At 37.1% G+C, this 23,097-nt stretch overlaps 2 protein-coding genes across 13 annotated transcripts in view; both read right to left on the bottom strand.

Moving 5' to 3' along the window:
- The window catches only part of lrrfip1b (leucine rich repeat (in FLII) interacting protein 1b), a 60,534-nt gene extending 56,138 nt beyond the window's left edge, over positions 1–4,396 (bottom strand). For 2 of the 7 annotated variants that reach the window (XM_053637403.1, XM_053637402.1), the window contains exon 1: positions 2,961–3,624. In XM_053637403.1, coding sequence (XP_053493378.1) covers positions 2,961–3,050 — 90 coding nt within the window. In that variant the 5' untranslated portion in view covers positions 3,051–3,624. Of the gene's footprint in view, positions 1–2,960 lie in introns of all 7 variants that reach the window. The other 5 variants (XM_053637401.1, XM_053637399.1, XM_053637405.1 and 2 more) reach the window with 5 other exon arrangements.
- Positions 4,397–8,264: 3,868 nt separating this feature from the next.
- mlpha (melanophilin a) lies at positions 8,265–22,085 on the bottom strand. 6 transcript variants are annotated; one of them, XM_053638687.1, is made up of 15 exons: positions 21,795–21,839; positions 20,906–21,136; positions 19,866–20,087; positions 19,671–19,783; positions 18,693–18,734; positions 18,484–18,545; positions 15,821–15,910; positions 15,620–15,737; positions 13,997–14,190; positions 12,953–13,036; positions 11,910–12,134; positions 11,004–11,174; positions 9,558–9,722; positions 9,354–9,425; positions 8,265–9,128 (listed from the first exon to the last, which is right to left on the bottom strand). In XM_053638687.1, the coding sequence occupies exons 2-15, from the start codon at positions 21,013–21,015 to the stop codon at positions 9,066–9,068; spliced, it is 1,731 nt and encodes a 576-aa protein (XP_053494662.1). In that variant the 5' UTR covers positions 21,016–21,136; positions 21,795–21,839; the 3' UTR covers positions 8,265–9,065. The 6 variants fall into 6 exon arrangements, with proteins under 6 accessions (XP_053494662.1, XP_053494663.1, XP_053494664.1 ...); XM_053638688.1 differs by having other exon boundaries at positions 20,906–21,062; positions 21,795–21,834; XM_053638689.1 differs by having other exon boundaries at positions 20,906–21,055; positions 21,795–21,831.
- Positions 22,086–23,097: the final 1,012 nt, after the last annotated feature.

Raw genomic sequence — 23,097 nt, 5'->3', positions numbered from 1 at the left:
AAGTTCTTGATCAACTAAAACAGGTGTGTTAGATTTTGGTTGGAAATGAAACCTGGAGGAAAGTAGATCCCAAGGAAAATGGTTGGTGACCACTGCTTTAGTCAAAAAAAAAACAAAAAAAACAATGAAAATTTGGCAGATATGACCCAAAGTTTCAAGTGAGATATTAATATTTTAGAAGTCTGTCTTTATCTGTGTAACATCCATTACAATGAATTATTTTTCACTTCCAAAACAATACACAGTAGAAATTGTACACTGTAGCCTAGTAGAGTCATAGTAGAGAAACTGCAGTGCTGCATGGATGACATATTTCTGTAGGCCAACCCGAAAGATAGCGTCACCCTGGCTCCCTCGACGAAAAGTCGATAGAATTTTTTTCCGTTGGCTTTTGGATTCTTGCAGAAAATATGCTCTGTCACCAACTAAAGTTTATGAACACAACTTTTATGAATGTTGATGTCTAAATACAATTGCCAGAAGTAAAAAAGCTAAAGGTAGGCTATAAACAAACTAAACCACGGTCGCAGGACTTCAACGTCATCACCGCTATGCTTCCGATAGCATTTACAGCACTACAATTTGGAAGAAAAGAAAAAAAAACAACAAAACACTAGACTTGGAAAATACTATTAATTGATAAATCTACAAGTTGGAAAGTTTGAGTTGGAATAGTTTGCAAGAGTGTGAGTATAAACACAACGAGGCTGTAGTAGATGAGTTTTCCTGTTTGGTGTGATGATGTTTAATATCCCTGACAACCTCTGCAGTACCACGTAACCACTTGTGTGTGTATGTTTTTTTTTTTATTATTGCATCAAACACATACATACAACAAATAACAACAATGGGGACATATTGCAACAAAGGGACAGTTACAAATAAAAGCAACACATAAGATATCACAGCAAAAGAATTACATTTTCAATGTGATAGCCTTAAGATCGTGAGACGTTTTGGAAGCCTTGGCATTCAGTGGTTTAGACATATTAAAAGAGGCAAAAAAGGGATTTTTCATCAGCAGAAAACATTCTAAAATTATGGTTTAGATTGTATTGCTCTGGCTTTGATGAGATTTACCTAGAAGACAAAGTAACAATAGAGTATAGTCAACTTTAGCATCATCAGAATGAATATCTGAAAGAAAAGTCATAGTTTCTGTAATCTGCACCAATGTGTTAAAACAAAAATAATAACAAGGTCATTTCTGTCCAAAAGGATTCAGGGAAAGGACACTGATAAAACGAATGTAAAACTGATTCTTCTTCTATTTTACAAAAGGAGAACTTTGGTTTTTTAACTGTTTAAAAGCTTACTGCAAGGGTAATATTTATAAGTAATTTTGAAATGAAGTTCTCTAATTTTATTTTGGGAAAAGAAGGAGAAATCCATAAATTACTCAGATTACAGGTTGGGTAATAAGTACTCCATTTTGAGCGCGCTTTAGAGAGAATTACTCGATCTGAGACGAGAGCATTTCTACCTAAAAATTGATTACTTTTCTTGTTTAGAATATGAGTACCATTAATTGAAAGTATAGGAATGTGATTAGACAAGCTAGCATAATTTAGGTGCGCTCTATCCATCCATCCATCTTCTATACCGCTTATCCTTTTCAGGGTCACGGGGGAACCTGGAGCCTATCCCAGGGAGCATGGGGCACAAGGCGGGGTACACCCTGGACAGGGTGCCAATCCATCGCAGGGCACAATCACACACCCATTCACACACGACGGACACTTTAGACACGCCAATCAGCCTACCATGCACGTCTTTGGACTGGGGAAGGAAACCGGAGTACCCGGAGGAAGCCCCCGCAGCACGGGGACAACATGCAAACTCCGCACACACAGGGCCACGGTGGGAATCGAACCCCCGACCCTGGAGGTGTGAGGCAAACGTGCTAACCACTAAAGGTGCGCACTAATTAAAGATTTTAGGCTAGGTGGGATACTTTTAATCACCTTATTGCGGTCTCTTATAAAAATAAAAAAAAAACGTAGCACCCTTCAGAGTAATAAGTTCATTAAATGATAGAAGCTCCCTTTATTATAGAAGAGATCAGACAGTTCGTGCCACCCACACCTTCAAAACAATAAGTGACTTGTTAGCAACACGTAAAAGCTTACAAATGGGTTTCTAATGGGTCTGAAATAAGGTCTGTGGTGAACACAAGCTCAAGATATTTTCACATTTTATTCTACAACATAAAATACATCAGTAAAAACCCCCACTCGTAGTTTTGTTACGCTTTTACGTGTCTTAAAGCCCGTAACTTTTGCCACGCCCGTACCTCCGACCTGCACAGACACATACCAGGCCTAATAAGCCGACACAAACGCGCCTTTTATACGGTAGCGAACCGCTGACGTCACAGACCGGGTGTGACGCACAGGCGTCTGACGTCAGCGGTCTCGCAATTTCTCTTCGATTTTTGCTGGATTATTTTCCATATAGACGTTTTCAGCGAGCCTCGTGAACACGACAGGAACTTTACGATGTGCCGCGTGTCGTTTCCTCGAGGAGACCGACAAACTCAACCGTTTCATCGGATTTAATAAGGGAAATCTCCCTGAAACGCGCGCGCGCGTCACGTGGGTCACGCCAACAACAACAACAGCGCCCTTTGATTCATATTGCGAATAGCAGCGTGTTTTATCGCCATGCTCACTCATTGTCCTTAGAGGACTATTAAAAGAAAAGAAAAGAAAAGAAAAGCGCGTTCGCGTCAGAGCATTCGTCTCTCCCTCGCCACTGAGCTGGGTTTAACGTGCGCTGTGGAGGCTTGCGGGTTTCTAAGGCAACAGCAAGTCATCAGCAATGTGTTCAGTAGAGCTGTGTGTACCGAAAAAGCTCGGCCTGGTTCGGAGATTTTGCGCAGTATGACGCTGGCCAACATCACATCACATCACATCACCAGAGCAGCCTACGTGTCGTTTCTAAACATGATCAACACTTACCTCTCGAGCTATTTGGCTCAGAGCATCATCCTCCGCCGACACTTTCTCCCGGTTCGGGATTCTTTTCCTCCCCGTCACCTGAGTTCCCATGTTTTATTCTAAACTACAATATTACCCCCAGCTAAACTAAAACGGAATACAGTCCAGAAAATACTAGATATATATAAATAAAAAAACCCGCAAATGTAATCTCCTGTAGCTATTTAAACAGAAGTGTCCGGATACATTGTATCCATTTCCATGTAGCGAGAACAAAGCAGTGTGATGCTGGATCTTCTAGCTGATTCCACATCGCCGCCGCAGAGCGAGTCTATCAGTCCTACAGGAGCTTGTTGCTCCTCCAAACACAGCTCGATTGTGTCAGAGAAATCACGCAGGATAATGACACCTCGCTAATCCACTGCAATAACAACACGCTTCTAACACTGCTCCAAACAGAACCGGAACTTTCATGTAAATGTAGTCCTGCTGTAAACCTCTCGGTGGCGTCCAGATGCAAAGAAATAAAGACACGTGAAAACAAACAAACAAACAAAAAAAGTTTTCATTTATTTTTACGGCACGCCAAAAACCCGAAGGACAAGCGAGACGATGATGAGGATCCGTTCGTTCCGGGATTCGGAACCAATCGCGTTTCAGGTACAGCGGCTGGATTTTTACTGAACCAATGGCGTTTCAGTTAGTACTGCTGGATGTGGGCGGAGCTATAAAGAACCCAGCCACTGCCTTTCCTCCGGATAACTTACTGATCCAGAAAGCATGATTACACTGCTGTTGAATATGACAGTGCAGTTAAACGTCACACTATATGGTCAAAAGTTTTCGGACACCTGACCATCACACCTCAGTATGTAGGCATTCCCCCCCAAACTGTCACCACAAAGCACTCAGCTGTCAAAGATGTTTTTAGATGTGATAGCTTTACCATTTCCCTTCACTATAGAGGCCCAAACCTGCTCCCAGGACCATTTCCTAACCTACAAATTGACAATGAAGAGAATTAGTGCTGAATTATCTTGGATGATGGAAAACACTTTAATAGGCAGTCAAAGAAAAGGACTGGCAGTCAAGAAGGAATGAATTAATAGGCAGTGAAGAATGAATTCATTTTGAATTAATGACATTTTAATAGCAGAGTTTGGAAACAGTCGACTAAATTGACTATGTTAAAATGTTGGCCCGAGTAACATTCCATGATGAATTTCTTACAGCAATAAAAAAAAAATTACAGGGTATAGGAAAATCTTCAATGTTTTCCAAATTCATAACTAATATTTTCTAAAATTCGGTATGACCGGATCGAATAAAAGATCATTTAATAAAATCAGATGAAGAGAAATATTATTTGCCTATATTCAAGATATTTTAAGATATTTTTTGTACCCAAGGAATTTAAAGAAGTCAAAATTATATTGAATACATACATACATATATGCATACATACATACATACATACATACATACATACATACATACAAACATACATACATACTGTACATACGTATATACAAACATACATACGTACATACATACATACATACATACATACTGTGCGTACATACATATATACATACTGTACATACATACTGTACATACGTACATACAAACATACATACATACATACTGTACATACATACATACTGTATGTATATACATACAAACATACATACATACATACATACTGTACATACATACATACATACACACTGTATGTATATACATACAAACATACATACATACATACATACATACTGTACATACATACATACATACTGTACATATGTACATACATACATACTGTACATACGTACATACATACATACATACTGTACATACATAAATACATACATATATACATACTGTACATACATACATACATACATACTGTACATACGTACATACATACATACATACTGTACATACATACTTACATACATACTGTACATACATACATACATACATACTTACATACATACTGTACATACGTACATACATACATACATACATACTGTACATACATACTTACATACATACTGTACATACGTACATACATACATACATACATACTGTACATACATACATACATACATACATACTGTACATACATACGTACATACATACATACATACATACATACTGTACATACATACATACATACATATATACATACTGTACATACATACATACATACATACTGTACATACATACATACATACTTACTGTACATACATAAATACATACATATATACATACTGTACATACATACATACATACTTACATACATACTGTACATACGTACATACATACATACATACATACTGTACATACATACTTACATACATACATACATACTGTACATACGTACATACATACATACATACATACTGTACATACATACTTACATACATACTGTACATACATACATACATACTGTACATACGTACATACATACATACATACATACTGTACATACATACTTACATACATACTGTACATACATACATACATACTGTACATACGTACATACATACATACATACATACTGTACATACATACTTACATACATACTGTACATACATACATACATACTGTACATACGTACATACATACATACATACATACTGTACATACATAAATACATACATATATACATACTGTACATACATACATACTTACATACATACTGTACATACGTACATACATACATACATACATACTGTACATACATACTTACATACATACTGTACATACATACATACATACATACTGTACGTACATACTTACATACATACTGTACATACGTACATACATACATACATATATACATACTGTACATACATACATACATACATACTGTACATACATACATACATACTGTACATACATACATACATACATACTGTACATACAAACATATATACATACCTACATACTGTACATACGTACATACATACTGTACATACATACATACAAACATACAAACATACATACATACTGTACATACGTACATACAAACATACATACATACATACAAACATACAAACATACATACATAATGTACATACAAACATACATACTGCACATACATACATACATACATACTGTACATACATACATACATACATACATACTGTACATACAAACATACAAACATACATACATACTGTACATACAAACATACATACGTATATACATACTGTACATACATACAAACATGCATACATACATACATACATACATACATACATACATATTTACATGCTCTGGAATATTTCCTTATATTACCTGACAAATGACCACTACACCATTAGTGTGTTAACTTAAGGTGTGTTAGCCTAATGCTTCTTACATAAATATTTAGCCACTAAATTTTTCCGTGTCAATCACATCAACAAACAAAAACAAAATAGCAGACAAACTGATTAAATGTAATTAGTTTGTATTAATTGATTCATTGTTTTGGATAGATCACTTCATGATCACCACTTCGTCTGGCGTTACTTACCCAATTTTGTAACATAAATTGTGGTATCTATTCTTTTCACATCACAAGGGGGTCCCCATGACTGCCTGATACATGAACCTTCTCACCAAATGGTACTAAAGTGATCTTTTTTGCATACCTGTTTTAAAAATCATAGCGTCCCTTGATGGTCCAGGAGCCCTAACAGACAACTTATACTACTTATAACATGAAACAGCCCTGCCTATTCCAGCATAACAATGCCCCTTTGCACAAAGCGAGGTCCATGAAGACATGTTTTGTCAAAGTTAGAGTGGAAGAACTCGAGTGGCATGCACAGAGCGCTGACCTCAACCCTACTGAACACCAGGCCTTCTCATCCGACATCAGTCCTTGACCTCATTCTTGTGCCTGATTGGGGGAGGGGGTGGGGTGATGGGTGTCAGAAAACCTTCAATATCCTCTGAATTCAAACCAATCATTTCTAAAATTCACTATGAACTCATTAAGTAATAATAATGATTGTAAAAACGCTCAAATGTAAGTAACATTTTTTATTTTATTTCTTGCAGCAGCCGCATAACACAGGATTTAAAAAAGGGATCAAGAGCAGTCTACAATTATATACTCTTAGTGCAATAGTAGAAATCTTTGCATACTAAGCAGTAGGACTACTTAATATGAGTAACAGTCTACACTTCCCAATTCTAACCCTGAAAAAATATTAGCCAAGGCATATATTTTTCCTAGCCCAAGATTTTTGAGGTCATCTCACGGTTAGATGTGTAATTTCTATCAAGCACTTCCAGTGCACTGCAAGAGCTTAGTAAAAAAATGTGCCTTAGTAAATAAGCTTTCACTTATAAGGCCAGAAGATAAATGTTGGTAAATTAAATGTCTTATTTTTGCCCCATTATATCTGAATTCATTCTATATAGGGTGCACAGACGCCTAATTCATTAATAGCCGGTTGGAAAAACAGGGCATTTTAGATCTAATTCATGATTTATTTCTTCAAGCTGCAGCAGCTAAAACCAACTGTTACTAAAAAATGTTGTCTATGTGTAAAGCTTAAAGCGCCAGTTTAGCTGCTTGATTGTCTAAATGGTGCCTTGGCGCCCTCATGCGTTTATGTTGGAGAACTACCACAAATTAAGCTGATTATTATGTCGTATAAAGTGACAGCTGGAATAGTTTAGAACAGCTGTATCTGTCACTCCGTATGTTCCCAGCAGCTAACCATTACACATTAAGTCTATAAATGACTAATTAGTCATTTAGTCATTTATCAGTGCCTAAAACAAATAATAATAATACTAATCCCCTTCCATTTGTACAATATGACATTTATAGGAACATTCTTCAATGTCTTGTGTAATCACAAGCTTTAAAGAAAAAGAAAGAAGAAAAAAACAAATTTACACAAGTTTTTCCTTATCTCAGTTTAAATAACATGAGTCAGCCATGTTTGATCAAATATCATGTGATAAATGACATGATGTATAATATAATGACACACTTGTTTTGTCTCATTGTTTCACGCTAAGTTCCATATCTGGACATGACTTTATCCATAACCACTTATTTTCAGGTGAAGGTGGAACAGTTATGTAATGCTACAGGCATTAATACGCATGCATTTCTGAAACTGCATATCAGATATCATATATATGTACAGATGTTCCTGTTAAACTGGATGGTGTGTGTGTGTGTGTGTGTGTGTGTGTGTGTGTGTGTGTGTGTGTGTGCATGCACACTGTGTATCAGTTTCTATATCAACCAGTATTTTTTGGCATTAATTGCTAATGTTTGCTATGGATGTATGCACCAAGTGTATACCAGAAATTACTTACAAGCCCAACATTCCTGAGTAATTAATAGCCTACATTCTGGTGCCATATATAGAAACCATGTATTTATTTTATGCCATTTCATGTATTCACTATGCATACATAGATGTAATTAATTGTAATTTCTATATACTTAAATACTGTGTACTCACTATTTTGTAAAAATGTAATGCTAACAACAAACAGCTATCACCTTTGAATAAATGTACATATTTAGCCATCTGTAACTAAGTCCTAAACCGATCAATAAACTTAATAAACTACTCATTCTTTAAACTGCTTGTTTGGGCTGTGAAGCTACCTTTATTGAGTGAAAATCAGTACTGAGGGCGTGAACTGGGTTGGGTTAAGGCACATGGGGTTATTTATGTAGCCCTTACACAAGCTCAGCCCACTGAGAGGTCTTTATTTTAAATCCCTAAATGCACGTTATCGATATTGGCCAGAGTTCAGCTTTAGGCAGTAATCAGTTAAGGACCGTTTTAATGGGAATATATTTACACATTTTTATTCCAAAGAAAGAAAGCGTTCATGATAATTGATCATTCTTTCTGCCTTGAAGATAAGTAATAACTAGATGAAAAGATTATTTAGAAGCACATCTCATGTATCTTTATACATCACAGGGAATGTGTGGAAAAGACAGGAACGGGGTTATTGCGCTAGATTACAATACGTCCTCCGGGCAGAAGAGGAAGAAGAAAAACAGTACAAAGTAAAACGATGTTGTTAAAGCAGTGGTGTGAAGAAAAGCTGTAGAAAAGTATTATTAAAGTAGTGCTAACTACATGTTCAAAAATGTACTCTGTTTATGAGGATGTCTTGGGACGTTCTTCTTTTTTGTATGCTTGACGCCTACATATATAGAAAAAAACAAACAACAACAACGACATTTTCGGTTAAATCTCCTGGAATAAAACATGATGGCACAGATTAAACAAAACATACCGTTAGCATTCTGCTCAACATCGGCTGAATTTAATCTATTTAATCATTGGTATTTAATTACGCTTACAGTAATCCAGTCTAACGTAGTTGCTTTTCACATATTACTGTTGTATTAAGAGAACATCAGTTTACCTTTTTCTTGGCTTTATCTATCGATAGTCCTGATGCACTAAGAACAGCGATTTTATTCTCAATGTCCGACACCTGACAAGAAAAATTACTTCACTGTATTACACAATAGTAGCTTTGGTGAAAACTGACAATGGGCCAACAATGCACACTCGAATAACTTTCATATACTCAGTATAAGTGGCAGGTTTGTTCAAAATGTCTTACCTCACTCTCTGTAGTCTGCACTTTCGAAGCAGTTGCTGCAAGCTGATCTTCCAGTTCAGAGAGTTCAGAGTCAGTGAGAGGGCCTCTATAATGGTTCTTAGCATTCCGTTCGATCTGCCTCAACTTTCTCTCCATGTCAAATGACTTCCCTGCTGTCAGATATACCTAAAAGAGAGCAGTCCGTGTCGGGGAAATATCAGACCTCAACTGTTGGTTGACAAAAGGTGTAGACAGGGTGGAAAATAGTTAAGCAATTATACACAATGAAAATGTTCAATTCCTTACATTTTTTGAGACGTTCAACGTACTCGTTAGAAATAGCAAAGGTCATGTCTTCTCTCATCCAGCCTATGGCTGTGTAATATATAGCGATCGAATTACCGCAGTTCAGCATCCAATTATTTCAGTTTAGCACTCGGACATTTTAGTTCAGCACCCAATCAAATTCGTCAATGTAGACAATTAATATCAAGAATTAGTCAGTTCTTCATCTGGGGTGACCTTCCCATGCTACACAAAGTAGTGAGAGCTAAAGCTAGCCATGTGCACCTGAATATGGATAAGCCACTTCACGATCAAACTTGAGGATGAACACCCGTGGCCCTACCTTAGTTAAAAAACAAAAAAACAAATCAATATGCTGGAGTAAGCAAAGTCTCGTTCAAAATGAGGTGTCTTCTGTACTCCCAAGAGGGCAACTTCATCTCATTTGAAAAAGCATATTGCGGTAAGTTTAGCTCATTTGCTAATATTAACTGTCTCTATATCACGTTCTTTGCTAATGCCAGGTTAGACTAGCATTGATTCCAGTAGCTAACATGATTAGCTAGGCAGCAAGGCAAATTGCTAATGGTAGCTAGCTAATGGCAAATATAGATTATTTATGGGATATTTTACTTCTGATTAAATCATTCAGTTCCAATTATGTACCTTTAGTTATGCATACGACCAGCAAACTGTCAGAGATTGAATGATGTTTACAGGCAAAAAGGGGTGTGGATGCTTTAAAATGAGAATCATCTTTTAAGAGCATTAGACAATGAATGCTGTTTTCACATGAAAACACTTTCATTTAATTTCATCAATTAAAAAGATTTCCTTTTTACTTTTGAATATTTACGTACGTTTCAACGTAGAAAATTACTTTTTTTTTTTTTACTTTCACCTGACTGCATTTTTTCACTGGATACTTTTAACTGAGATTTTACAATTATGTATACTTTTACTTAAGTATCTCAGTATTCTCAGTACTTTTTCACCCCTGGGTACAAGACTCCGTGTGACCCTAGGCTTAGAACTGTTCTCCGTGGACCTTTTAATCAATGTTCCTCATTCACTAAATTATTCATCTAAAATAACTGACAGTGAATCGTGCTGATTATGAACCCCAGAATATGGATGATATTATGCCATGACTGTATGTATGCAAAATATCTGTGGGCTTACATTTTCCTCAAGCTCCCTGTAAGCAGCATCAGCTTGCTTTACGTCATTGCCAGCTAATTGAGGTCTGTCATTAGGGTTTGAGGGGGCCAACTCGCTCATAGCATTTTCTGTGGCATTAATGGTTCTTAGAACCTCGGTTGTGATGTCGCATAGAGCCGCTGCAGTGGATCTCTGAAAGCCATGTAGAGGGAACAGCAATTAGCTGAGAGGAGACGATATAAATATTTGTTGTGGGACAGGGGCCTTCATTAGCCTGCCTAATAGACTGCCACTAATGCCAATGCACAACAGTTAATTCGTGTAATTTATAAAATAACCATAAAGGCTCTGGCTTTCATTATTTATCAAAGTGTATCCTGACTTAAAGTGCCCTAAAGGAAAACTCCACCCTGATACAAAATATTTGTGATGTACTCAGCAATTGTGGTGCTAATTTGTCCATTGGTGCAGTATTTCCGGTTATTTTCATTAATATTCCTGTGAGATGTTAGTGGTTATGTGCCACTGTGATGTCACAAGGTGGCGTTGCTAATGCAGTTACAATGGTGTTTAAGATGGTTTTTCCTCATTCAGCACTTTCCAGTGATTTTCAATTTCATGTTAATGAGACCAATGTAGCAATAGTGAAGAGAGTAAACGTTGCACTAAGAGTTCCGGAATGTGGGTAATGTGGGAAACCATTGAAAATAGAGCAGGAAGAAGTTTAAGCTAGAAAAAAAAAAAAGTCTTTTCTTTGACGATCACAAAGATTAATATGCAAGATGTTCAGGATGGATTTTTCCACGTGTTGGATGCCATCTGATAAACTCATGACTATGAATCAGTAAATGTACTCAGCATAAATATCTCTTAGTTCACACCAACACTCATATTGGATACGTTGAAAACAATTGTGCTTGTAATTACCTTCTGAGTCTCAGTAGGCATCTCATCACTAGAGGAGCTCAAGGCTGCTTCCTGTACTGAGGATGCTTGTTCAGTTCGCTGGGAACCTTTCACACCAGGCCCCTTGAATTGAATGGGTTTCTTTGGCTCATCCTCATCTGAAGACAGTGCTCTGTCACTCATCAGCTCATCCAGCTTCTTTTTCAGCTTCTCCTCCTCCAGCTGGCTTGCTGAGGCTTGTGCCTGCTATATATGGATACACAAACTATTCACTCTTCTGCCTTTAACCAGAGCTGCAGAAAAATAAGTCAAGGCAAGTGAACTTGTCATTTAAACTGGATGTTTTTCCACTCATCTGAGGGGCTCCACTGGTTCGGTAGAACTAATAACTTTTACTGAAGGAACTGATGCTTAGATAATGAGTGAAATATCTCAAGTTCAGTTGCCTGGATTTATTTCTGCGAAGATTAAAAATGGCTAAAGACAGAATAAATTACATGTAACCACACATTGTGCAAGAGTCTCTGGATCTGGTATAAAGTCGTGTCTCAAAAGAGTGGAGTGAATCTGATTTATGACTTTTTCTGAGCATTTCCTGCAGCAAATAATTGTTTAGGATGTTCTTATATGCTGTAGCATTGTGATTTTCCTTCACAGGAGCTAAGAGGCCAAGCCAAAACCTATTCCAGGATGACAATGCAGTGAGCACAAAGCAAGGTCCATGAAGATATGGCTTGCTAAGGTTGATGTGGAAGAAGTCTAGTGGCCTGCACAGAGCCCTGACCTCAACCTCACTGAACACCTTCGGGATGAATTGGAATGTAGATTGTGTGCTAGGCCTCCTCATCAGCACCCAATCTGACTAATTGTGCGCTTGTGGCTGAATGAGTACAACTCCCCATAGCCATGCTCCAAAACCATATCGGTGTGATGATCAGGCATGTATACAAGTGTAGTATAGTAGATTTTTCACACTGTAGAAAGAAATTGTGGACAAGACAATCACATAGCATGGAATACTGTTAAGACTGTTAGCAAGTATTCTTTTATGCCTTTATTTCTACCTGATCATTAGGCACGTTCATCTTCTCCTCCAGTCGATTCAAGAGACTCTCAATGGCATACATTCTCTTGTTCAGTTCATTAATCTGCATTCAAGCATTGGTTGTTGGAAGGGGGAGAAAGAGAAAGAGAGATGCACATAAGTGTTAAACAAACAAGCCTTGTTCTTGTCGATCACCGAAATCAAAACGCTTTGGATTTATCAGTTTAGCACGCTTAGCAGTGGCGGGTGGTGGTAAAAATCTAATGTTTATCAACAGCTCAACAATGAAACTATTAGGGATGAGCAATGTTTCCCTGTCAATCATTATCTCAAGGTCTCCTCAATGCCGTAATCAGAATGATACCTGGCCAACTGTTATACACACACTTAAAGACAGATAGGCAGCTGCATTCTAGGTTTCAAAATCAAACAAGAAATCCCCCGCATATTTTACAGTCCTGTCGTATGACCTTTGGTGTAATTTGCACTTTTTTTTGTACAATAGGTAATTAGTCTACTTTTAGTATCTCCTCCAAAAGCATTTTGGGGAAATAAATGATGATAAATCTTAAATAATCCACCTCGTTTATGTTTATTACATTCATGAATGCATTTCATATGCACCGTCTTAATCTTTGTTGATGATGTGTTATGTGTCAGCAACATGGTCTGGAAAACATCAGCCAAACGGATCACCTGGCATGACTATCTCAGATCAACCCAGCCTCTACTTCATACCATTCGGTATATTTTTTTTTACAGTCAGTGGGGGTGCTGTTGCGCTTTGTGCCACAAAAATCCAAACTAAACTGCTTTAAGACAGGTATCAACAGCACGTAATCTTATCTGATGTGATCTGATGCCAAAAAAGAAACCTTACATTGATGTCTTTTTAATCCTTAAAGATTGAGGATTTGTCCCTGTTAGACCATTCATACCAGACACCTGTGAAAATAAGCTTACATTTTTGTGCTGTTTTAAGCTTAATTTCACTAAACGTGTCCCCAGAACTCATGTCGTGTCATCTGACTCATGAATCGAATTCTTTTACACAGATGCCTACTGGAGGAGTGCTGTAAGTGATGTTTTCCTGTGAGGACGCCCGACTACGACGGCGCGATTGGAGTTGGTAGACGGGGAAATGATAAGCATCCTCCTCCTCCGAGGTGTCCAGATAGTAGGAACGCTGTGGTAAGGCAGAGATCTTGGATAGAGAGCGAGCACGTACCATCCTGTGCTCAGAGTACATGCCATCATCTAAACAGGGGGGAAAGCAATGTTGATTAATTATCTTCTTATGTTCTTTAGGTTCTACTAATAGTGGAACAATGTTCAAAATGGCTTTTCCCTATGTGTTCTTTATTCAATTCAGTAACATTTTATCTGTACGGCGTTTAAACAGTAGACACTATCACAAAGCAGCTTTAGAGACATCCAGATTTAGATGTATTTCTAATTATTTGACAATTGCTTTTATACAAGGCAGTGCACCGAACAAGAACCAAGGCAGAAATCCTTCAGTCCAAGGATGCAGTTGAAGAATTATGTGCTACTAAACTCAAAAAATCAGCTTTTTAAATGGATTTTAAACTCCTCATGGATGGCTGATTGGATGGATATCTGGTTAGATGTAAATAGGAGTTTTCCCATTTGAAAGAAAAGAAAAAAAAACTGACCGTTCAAGTTTATGGGATGGTGTGGTAGCCAGATAGGAAATTATGAGTTTCAGAAGCTGTATTTGGATATCTCATCTCTATCTAGTAACTATTGTTAGCAATGAAAAAAAAAAAAGGAAAATAGTTTTCACTAGTGCCTAACCAAATCCTTGCTGTTGTGAGCATTTTCAGATGACTGTTTGCCAGGAGCTAACTGTTTGGAATGGCAAGATGGTCCTTGGCCTATAAATAAATAAATAAATAAATAAATAAATAAACAATTTATTATTCCACATATAATACTTATGGGCCTTGTTGTGGGCCCAACAACGGCTCTTTGGGATTTGTAGAATTTTTAATGCCACTAACTTTGAGCACATGTATACAACCGCATCCTTGAATGCTAAATTTGGATTGGTCAGAAGGTATTGATTAATGTTCTAGGGCAAATCATTGGTTTATATTAATGCACTTGGAAGGAGTCTCCAGTATCAGAGAGTCCTTCTTTTGTAACTTCTTTGGAGGTAGAGACTTCTGACATGGGAAATACAACTTCATGACAAGCTGATTTTTTTTTTTTTAACATCACAGGAGACAAGAAGAGAGGCTGGTGAGGTAACAACGTGAAGTAAGTCATAACAAGGACTAATTTGTTTCATGGATGTTACACAACATTAACATGACTGTAATTGAATAAAAAAATAGAGTGCATTGTTCTTTAGTTAATAACAAATTGTAATCATTTGCAAATTGCTGTGTTAAAAGAGAAATAAAACGTTCTGAGAAGTGGAAATATCGGAAAATAATCAACTTCAGGCTGGTGATGGCAAATAACTCAACTGTGTGTTGGGCCATATGCCAACATCCTAATGTTGATTATTTTTCTATAAAAGCATGGCCCATCATGTTTTACTACTTATTTAATTAATTATATCATATCTGCATAATATATTCATTATTTAAATAAAAGGAATGATAAATGTGTGTGTGTGTGTGTGTGTGTGTGTGTGTGTCTGTCACTTCTCATTGACCTGGTCGTGAGAAACGATCTAGACTCTTCCTCCGATTCATGCGGTGATGATGGTGATGGTACATGTCAGCGCTGTGTTCCAAATCATTCCGCAGCATTCCACGCTCATCTTGTATATACTGAAAGACGGAAAAAATAAATGATGGAAATCAAGCTGTAATGCCCACGATTAAAGTAAATATTAATTAAAGAGCGCGCTTGCCTGCACGGAATTTCGCCGAGAATGGCTGCCATTTTCATCTATTTCCAGGTCCGTAGGGTGGACAGAGAGTAGACGCTTCGTCTTTCGCATCTCGGTGGGGATTAGCAGGACAAAGCACAAAGTATTTACTGTATTTCTTTAATAAACCAGGAAGCCTTTCAGAAACCACTGTCATAATATCACAACAACTGAGATGGAATGACGCATGCATATTTAGGATTCCTCCATCAGGAGGAAACCTATTGTTATTATTAGTCGTCTTCTTCTTCTTCTTCTTCTTCTTCTTCTTCTTCTTCTTATGTTGCAGAACTTCTACTTCTTCTCCATTTCATGTCTTAACCACTCTCATGTGTTTTCATTTTCCTGATTTGTGCCCTATTTAAGTTCCCTGGTTTTTCTCCTCAGTTGCTGGAGCATAGAAATCAGGTTATGTTTGTGTTCCTGAGTGCTCACATTTGTTAGTTTATGCACTGTTTGTTTTTATTTAGTGTTTTCTTAGGGTTTCTTTCCTAGTTTTACTAAGTTTCTAATAGCCCCGGTACCTAGCGTGTTTATTCCTCGTCTTTGATAATATCTGTTCCCTTTCAAAGGGAACTTCGACGTTGCGTTTAGCATAACACTATATGAAGCACCTCTCGTGCTTCCCATAGTGTTATGCTAAACGCAACATCGAAGTTCCCTTTGAAAGGGAACAGGGTTACATGCGTAATCCAGATGTTATATTATGTTTAACAATATCTTTATTGTCCCCTAGATGGTGCTGTTTGTCTTGGATCGAGCCAAAGTGCACTTTGAAAGAAACTTTATTTGTAATGTTTATGCACGCAGTAGTCATTTTAGTTTGGCAGAGTGAAGAACGTGCGTTTAATCACTCTGTTTGTGTAAAGCCTGGAAGACGCTTTGCTTGTGAGTTTGTTATTCATCTTTCTAGTTTGTAACCTTCTGTGGTTGTATTTGGTGAGTTTTGCTGTCTGTGATTATTTTGAACGGCTCAATGTGCTTAGTGCGCATAGCTTTAAAAGATTGCACTGAAAACTGAATTGTATTCACCGACTAATGTACAACCCCGATTCCGAAAAAGTTGGGACAGTATGGAAAATGCTAATAAAAACAAAGTGTGATTTGTAATTGTATTTTGACTGTAAATGTATTTAAGCAAAAAACATGTAAAGAAAAGGTATTTGAAGTTTTACCTAATCACCTGCATCGTTTTGTTGAAGATAAACATTTAATTTGAAATTGATGCATACAACACGTTCCAAAAAAGTTGGGACAGGGGCAATTTAGGACTAATAGTGATATGACTAGTTGAAATAAGAAGGTGATGTGAAACAGGTGAGGCGATCGTCTAATCATAGTATATACAGAGCCTCCAAAAAAGGCCTAGTTCTTCAAGAGCAAGGATGGGTTGAGGCTCACCAATCTGCCAACAGATGCGTCAGCGAATAATCCAATGCAATGTGTTCCCCAAAGTCTATATATGAAAAACAATGTAAACTTTAGCCCTGCCATATATACAGTAATTCAGCTGTTCAACAAATTATTCCTCATAAAGTCCTCATTCACAACTACATACATTTTAAATTACATTGAAATACCAATTACCTATTTTGAGTGACCACTGATTTTTAAAAATGTTGTTGTTTGACAGATATATGCCTGTGTTTCCTTTGATTTCATCAGCTTTATAGATGTTGCACAATCATGGAGCAGTGTGCTCACTGCCCTATTTAGCTCCGTAGAGTTATTATTGCACCTACTGGTCAAAAATGGAGGTCCATTGAGGCAGGAATCATGCTGCCCCATGCTTGCGCTATAAATATGTTCTGCTGAGGAGGAGCAGCAGAGAGGACATTTCATGACAGGTTTGCCAGAATCACATTTATTGTTTTATGCCAAATTTGACTAGTTTAAAAATATTTTGTGGCCACCAAGATCTTCTTTTTTAGTAAATAATCAGAAGCGAATGTAATGCATTTACAATCAAACACGCAAAGGCAAAGTGTAAGCGCAGACAGTACAGAACCATTTCTATTGCGAAATATATTGCAAAGATTGGGAGAGGGTAAAGGTGGATAATATTAGAAATGCGTGTGCACCACAGTGATCTTGCTTCTCCATGCAAAGGCTGAGAGAAAAGATGAAAAACATGTCTTCCTTTTCTAGGGATGGATTTTGGGGGCTGGTTTCATGTCTTTCATATGGTTTTTGAGCTGTAGTTGGGCTGAAAATTTAGCAACTTGGCAATCCTGGTTATTAGCTGTTTGGGAAACACACCGGCTGAATCAAAGACAGATAAACAAAGGTATGTCTAAAACCTCTCAAAACGAGCTGCTAGACTATATGATGGATGACTGTTGTCAACTCCCAATTGCCTATTACGAGGTTACACTTAGAATGCACTAAATACAAGTGCAAAGCATAAGTCAAGTCTGGTAGCCTCTCGATTTAATTTTCTTTGAGGCTATATCATTATTAATGTTGTTCTGCCCCACTACAACATGTGAGTTGCTGTTGAGCTTAGTAAAAAAAAATCAGTCTCAAGATGTGTAAATGCTGGTATGTTTATGACAATTTTGAAGAACAACTAGACTCTCTTATGAGATTTAAGACATGTTTTTGATCAAAGCAAGCAATAGAAGGTTACAGTGGAAATTGTTTACCTGCTTATAGCGCTGAGCTTCCATTGCATCCATATGCTCATCATCATGGCCATTGTACACATCTAACATTAAATATCAATTAATCACTCATCACGTTATATTAAATGTTACATTGGATTAATTCCGTTCTACTTGTGTCACTAGTAGGGAGGAACAACTGCTCTTAGGTCTGCATTGTTCAAGCACAAGTCAAAAGTTCACCAACTCACTGTGGATGTCAGGCATAGATTGCACATCATCATCACGGCGACCTGGACAACAAAGGGGAATAATGTGAATGCTAATCTCTTCTTGGTATAATGCTAACTCCTGGAATACCAACATTTAATAAGAGGCTTTTTATGGTACCTAGCTGGTCATATTACTCATCAACAGGACATTACTGATCTGAAGAATAAACATTCTGTTATTCTTATACAGTTGAATAAAATGGTTATTCCTAAAGGGGAGGTAATTATATTGACTGTCAGTGTAAGCCTAGTAGAAAAATACATTTGTACAGGATGTGCTTCAGATTAAAAAGAAATAATTCAATTAAATTAGGAATTTAAAAAAAATTTAATTTCTAAATAATAATGGGATATATGCATATATACATCTCAAACACTTCAAAAGCCCCCACAGACACCACAGATTATTTAAAGCACAACAATCAGTTCAGGTCATGCTATCGTAAATAATCCTCCTGTTTGCTATGCATTCTAAGTATGTTTTCCATTTCTCTGTTTACCTCATCTGATCACACAGGATAGTCATAAATAACCTCAACAGAACATGCTCAGACACCAGCACAACATGTGATCTGTGATGGCCTGAGTATTCTGGATACACCCTCTGGCTCTCAGACAAAACAACAAGTCGCTGACCTGATTCATACACACACTGAAAATGAACTCTTATGATTAACTGACCAGAGCTAACAGGCTTGTTGAGTAGGCCATTATTTTGAAGGTGATGCTTGAGGAATTCACAAGGTTTTCCCTAAGTCATATGACTTTCATGGCAATGATATATCTGAAATATCCTTTACTCTAACATTGTGTAACAAAACCCGTGAGGCCCCTCAATACAAAAGGTGATTATGTTGGCTTAGTACAGTCATGGAAAAGTATGATAATGCAGTAAAGTAATGTGAGAGGACATTTTAACACATCCCAGGCTATCAATATGCTTTTTATAGCACTCACCCTCTCCGTTTAATCTCTTGTAGAGCGACCTCATCACTTTGGCGCTACCAAAGCGCTTGAAGCGAGAGCGTATGTTGTCGTGATACCAGCCCAGGGTTCCAATTTTCAGGACCCTGTATGAGCAAAAAGTTAATATTGAGTCCTTACTCATTTTCAACATTTTCAGCATTTCTTCCCTAAAGAGATAAGTCTGACCTGGACATTCGGCATGGATCACACACCCAGCCGTGCTCCTTTGTACTGTAGCGGCTGCAAGTCTTGCAGATGTAGAAATGGCAGTCCAGACACTGACGCTTGCTGTTCACCAGGAACTTGAAGGGCTGCAGGCAGCGAATGCAGTGGGAAGCAGTGAGGTTGGACTGAGAGCTCAGGAGCTCTCGCTTTGTGTCCTCCTTCTCAAGCTTGGTCTTTAAATTCCTGGAGGATACAGAATCATTAGAGTTGGGATGTCACTATCTGTATCTATATCTGATTGGTGCTCCAAATATTTCTATCTGTCTTTGGATTATAACACAGGCATGGCCTAAATTGGAAGGGTTTTGTATTTTTTAATTAAAATATGAACTTTACCACTATGTCCCAGGATGAATGAATGCACATTGTAAATGCATAATGTTCTGGTCAATGAACATGGTCTTTGTTTGTCCTACAAGCTTCATATATGATCAATGCCCGCTCGCATGATTTTTTGTTGTCACATATGGGATCTCTACTCCCAACCAGATGAAAAAAATAAAACAATAATGTGCCTTCTATTCATATTGGTATTTGTATCTGAATGATATATTCATATTTGTATATATCCCTACATTGTTCTATACCAGTATAGTCCAACCTTTCTAGCCTGTTTTAAAGTTTGGATTATGGAAATTTGGATTATATCTCTAATGAGGAGGATAACACATCTCTCAAAAAATCTGGTTGAAAAACTCTTCGTGTTAAGAGGACAGAATAGATGAGCTCTCACACCACCTTGTTTTCCCAGGCAGAGCTGTGGAGCAATCTGACCTTGTGACTTTGCTGTGATTATCATCATGGGAATGGGTTCAGTACTGAGCTGCTATCACTATTTCATAGAAGGGAGTGACCTACTTGACATGGAATGCTCTAGAGTCTAGAGTCTGTTGCTAAGTTAACATACCTGAATCAAAGATATGAACGTAAAGAGAGGGAATGCCTGAGGAATTAAGTGGTGTTTGAATACTGAGTACTAATGTACGATTTGTCAAACGCACCCGAGTCTCTCCTCCTCTTTCTTCCTAAGTTCGAAGTCTCTCTGGATCACCTCCCACACGTGCTTGGCCTCCTCATCCGTGAGTCTGGATAGGTCCAATTTCTTATCCATACTACAACTTTTTTTTTTACTGTATCCTTAGTAAAAGTGACTTGGACCTCACAAAAGGTACAGGGAAGACATAAATATATCTTATTTAGTACTTCACTGGGTCAGATAACAGTTTCCATATCTATAAAACAAATTACAAAATTAATTACATTGCATTGTCATTGCCAACAAGTTTCAGGAGGCGGAAAATTAGCATTAAAAAATAAGTAGCAAAAATCTGCTGCAGGGCAGCATTCAGTGAATCTATCAGGAGTTTCTGCTCAATTTAGCTAAATATCTATACCAATTATTAAAAATAAATGTGTCAGTGTAACATTTAACTCAATGTCTAACAGCTTAAAGATGAACATAAATTCAATACAATATAGATTGAGATTGAAAGCAGTTTTCCGGTTAAGTCTTCATCCTCCTCTTCAGTTTAATGTATGCATCATGGTTTAGTCATTTACAGTTTGCAGTGATGGTGTGTTCAGTATTAATTATTGATGAGCTTAATGCATATATTAAACTGAAGAAGAATAACTGGAAAACTACAGTCACAGTAGTGGTTGACTCCTAATCCATATTGCATTGATCTGATGTCCCTCTGTAGACCTGTGCATATGGTGATGATTTAATGGGTAGAAGTAACTGAGCTTGGGTGAATTAATCATGCATGACAGGCATCTAATGCATTTAAACAGACATTCATTTCTGCATGTTCTAGTACTATACTATCATTCTTTAATCCATTACAGAATCAATATTACAATATTTAAAATATGTCTGAGTGCATTTACCTCGCTTGCTCTTGTGTTAAACAGCGATCGGCTGTCGTTGTTGACTCCACTGAAACTGAAGTGAACTGAAGCAGGCTAAAATATTTCTCCTGTGCTAATCACATGCTTACATTTTCAAGTGAAAAGGGGTGAGACAGACAGGCTTAGTGTTTCCAGTGAATGGAGTGCTTTTTCACTTAAAATAGCTCAAGGGAAGTGTCATTCCTCTAGCATCTACAGACAGGCATTGTGATACATATTGACTTTTGGAGCTTTTACATTTATAAAGATAAATGTACATGAATGTATATATTTTAGATATTTTATTCATTCAACTTCATTTTATTCTGGGCAGGGTCATTGTGGATTTGGAGCCTATCCCAGGAACACTGGGTGTGAGCTGGTAATACACTGGATGAAAATTAGAGTAGCCAATCCATCTCTTGGCATGTTTTGGGAGGTTGGAGGAAACTGGAGAACCCAGAGGAAACCCACACAGACATGGGGAGAACATGCAGTAGTCCACACAGACAATAACTCAAGTTCAGGATTGATCTGGTTACCCTGGAGCTATGAAGCACTATCTGCCACCATGACTTGGCAATTTATATCCCACTTCATTTTCAGTAAGTTGGTTCCCACTTTCATGAAAGACAAGCCTCTGCTCATGCAACTGGAACAACAGCCTCCTGTAGTCAAATGTTTACACCCATAATGTTATCATTGTTTGGAAAACTATAGAATTTAATCCAGTTACATATTTACATATTTACACTAGTTATATATATATATATATATATATATATATATATATATATATATATATATATATATATATATATACACACACACACACACACACATATATATATATATATATATATATATATATATATATATATATATATATATATATATATATATATACATAATATGACGTATTATGCACTCTTCAAAACAAGATTTCTTTAGTCATTCTTTGGACAGTTACAGTTTCTTTGTTTTCTAATGCAGTTCTACTTGACTTGTAACATTTTTAATAGAAAAAAAAAACCTCTACTGTAGGGTTCAGCATAGAGCCTTCCATTAGAGTCACAAACCGAATATATCTATATATAAAGTATATGGATATTTCATATAACCAACTATTTAATCCCTATTAGAAAAACCATGTATATTTCACATGTGAATATACAGTACTGTATGCTTTTCAGATGTGATGACACGTAATGGTGTATTTCATCACTTTATGCCCTAAAATGTCAAATGTGATCTCATATAAACACATGTCATCATGTGAATTATCATGAGTTATTACATGTGA

The sequence above is a fragment of the Ictalurus furcatus genome, chromosome 12, assembly GCF_023375685.1.
Source record: "Ictalurus furcatus strain D&B chromosome 12, Billie_1.0, whole genome shotgun sequence".
Taxonomy (NCBI): domain Eukaryota; kingdom Metazoa; phylum Chordata; class Actinopteri; order Siluriformes; family Ictaluridae; genus Ictalurus; species Ictalurus furcatus.
This window is presented reverse-complemented; position numbering and strand designations above follow the sequence as displayed.